This window comes from Cyprinodon variegatus, unplaced genomic scaffold, assembly GCF_000732505.1.
Source record: "Cyprinodon variegatus isolate N-32 unplaced genomic scaffold, C_variegatus-1.0 Scaffold1912, whole genome shotgun sequence".
In the NCBI taxonomy this organism is placed as follows: Eukaryota; Metazoa; Chordata; class Actinopteri; order Cyprinodontiformes; family Cyprinodontidae; genus Cyprinodon; species Cyprinodon variegatus.
The window spans coordinates 51,630-54,544 of record NW_015152365.1 but is presented as its reverse complement, the minus strand read 5'-3'; the positions used below and the strand labels follow the sequence as shown (position 1 = coordinate 54,544).

Here is a 2,915-nt window from a genome sequence, read left to right as displayed (position 1 = left end):
AAGTTTTAACTCAGAGTTGGTTGAACTTCCTTATTGAAACAGGCCCCAGGTGTTTGGCTTCATCTTGATTCATCAAAAACACCCTGGTTCCACCTCTACTACAGAGAGAGACAGAAAACCTTTATTACAGAACTGATCCGTTGATCTAATAATGCAAAGAAGAAAACTAATAATTTTGATCCTGAAATGTTCGCCTCATGGTACTTATTTAGATTTAGATTATTTATGTTCGAAATATGAAGGCTAGACTATATTCTGTTTTCTTATGTTTTGATTTTTTTTTTTATCAACCCACATTAAAAACTGAAACACATTTGCTCTCAGTCAAGTATTGTTTAGTATTATTATGGAAGCCTATACCATTATTAACTCTATAGGTATCAATGTGGACATTGTCCCTGTTCAACTGTTTTTACAAACTGCTGTTTAAAGTTTGACAAAAAGCCTTTAATAGACTGTTGCTCTGTGAAGTGGATTAAAGGAATTGCTGACAAAGAAGCAGATATTTTCTCTCCAAACACATTTTTATTCACACTGTAGATCAGTGTTTTCCAACCTTTTTAGACACATGTTTCCCTTTGGGCATTTTGTCTCACCATGAGTTCCCCTCTCAGTCAAAACTATTGATGACTGCCCAAAGGTGGAATATACAATAAGTTTTATAAAATACAAATATTTTACTTGATCTTTTAATTTGAGCATTTAATTCGTAGGCATTTTATAATTACCATTTCAAATAAAAAACATAAGTATGTTGCCTGGAAGTTAGAAAGGAATCAAAATAAAATCATAAATCTGTATTTATAAAACTGGAGCTCCTCTGAATAACTCGCTGATGATCACATTTAATCTTGAAGAATTAGGAACAAAATACAGAACAAAAAGTATAGTCAGACTGACTTATTTAGTTTTACTTTGTTCTCATCAAGACACCTGAGCTGCTTTGATGAGCTCTGAAAGCTCAGTGTAAAAACAGCTGATCCCAGGCTGTTCTCTACATCCAGTCTGTTCCTCTGCTTGGTTTGATTGGTGTCACAGCTGCAGGTGAACTCACACAATTTGCTTTGACCAAATGATCTGTGCTGGGCTCAGGTTTTCTCTGGTGGTTGGTTCCTGTGGGCAGGAGAAGATGATGTAATCTTAGCAAAGCCACCATTTGCTGCACCATCAGAGGTGTGTTTGATGTTAAATGATGTTAAATGGATAAATAGTCATATAACCTTTCCTGGACACCAAAGGAAGAACAACCTGACCTGACATAGTCACAGATCCTGATTTTGGTTTGGTCCTTAGGAACAGATTAAGCCAGGATGCACTGATCACACTACATCAAGCCTAACTTCATATATTATACAGGATTTATAAATGATGCTTTACTGAAATAACCATCAGATCATATTCAAGCTCATATTGGAAACAACAGATTTCTAGAAGAATCAATGCATTTTACAGTTGTTTCAATAAAGCAAGAAATATTTAAAACATATCTGAGTTGCACATTTTAGTGAAATAAAAAAAAATGGGCATCCTGGTTGTTTTTCAGAAGCAACAAAGGAATGTGTAATAAGTTTTTTATTTATTTTAGGCCCTGCTTTAATTTCTGACTACCATTCCTCTCTACCCTCTTGTTCCTTTGGACTATGTGGCGGCGGTCGTTGAGGGGGGGGTACTGTTGGGANCTGTCCGCCTGCATCTCCCTCCTTCTCTCCAGATCCATCCCACTTTCCACGTTTATCAGATCAAACCCGTCCTGACCAGTCCGCTTTGCCCTCCTTCCGACTCCCCTCCTCCCCCCCGTGACATTGATGGGCATCCTGCTTACACCGTTCGCCGGATCGTAGACTCCCGTCGTCGGGGCGACTGGGAAGGCAACCTGGATTCCTGGTTCATTTATTTTAGACCCTGCTTTAATTTCTGACTACCATTCCTCTCTACCCTCTTGTTCCTTTGGACCGGCAGGTGGCGGTCGTTGAGGGGGGGGGGGTACTGTTGGGATCTGGAGGCTTGTCCACCTTCTCCACCAGAGGGCGCCGGAGATCTTCCTTCCTGAGGGCATGAGCTGCTCCTACACACCAGTTTTCTGTCTCCTCATTAAGAAGACCTGTTTAAGGAGGAGGAGGCTGACACTTTCCTGCCAGAGTGTTTGCCAGTAATGGTATAGCAAGACCTGAGCCAGCCTGCCTGATCTAGACCCTGATTTTGTGAACCTGTCTGACCCTGTTTCTCCTTGCCTCACAGATCCTGACTTGCCTGGAAACCTGAAACTCTGGAGATAGAAATCTCTGCCTGGAAATCTGCCTGCCTGCACCCAGTCTCAGTCTCTGCCTCAGCCCTCTGCCTGCCGACTAGCCTCTGGACTCACAAGGTTCCCCCCTGCAGACCAGAATCCTCTCTGAGCAGGTATTTATCCCCACCATCAGTAAACTGCACATTTCCTGGATCCATTCTAACTGCTCCGTCCTCCTCAGTGATGTTCCTCCCGTGACCAGCCCTCAGAACCCGTGCATCATTTCCTTTGTAAATATTGTAAATAAATCTTTGAACTTTTTTCCCTGTCTTAAGAGTGTTTTTCTGCATGTGGGTTAGACGCCTTGAACCCAACATGGCATTAATGGATTAAAATAACCAAATGTTGCATCTATTTATTTCTTTGATTTGAATTAAAAAGAGGCACAGGAGGGATGTGAAAAGTTACTATATATTGTGAGAAAGTTGCTAAGTTTGCATCAATGTCTGTGCACTAAGGAGGTGATAACAACGTTACTTTAGTTTTGAATAATTTCAGTGGAGTTACCGTTATTATTTTTCACGTCATCAATACCAAATTCAATCTAATTGGATGGGAATCTACGTTGCATTTGACGCACCACTACAAGACGAATCAACAGATTCGGCGGTATTCCTTCACGGCATAT

General features: G+C 40.9%; 1 protein-coding gene across 1 annotated transcript in view; it reads left to right on the top strand.

The window, feature by feature from the left end:
• LOC107104840 (E3 ubiquitin/ISG15 ligase TRIM25-like) overlaps positions 1–1,973 on the top strand; it is a 6,158-nt gene extending 4,185 nt beyond the window's left edge. The window contains exons 2-3 of the mRNA XM_015404959.1: positions 1,712–1,868; positions 1,960–1,973. Of these exons, the coding sequence (XP_015260445.1) occupies positions 1,712–1,868; positions 1,960–1,973 (171 nt within the window). The remainder of the gene's footprint in view (positions 1–1,711; positions 1,869–1,959) is intronic.
• Positions 1,974–2,915: the final 942 nt, after the last annotated feature.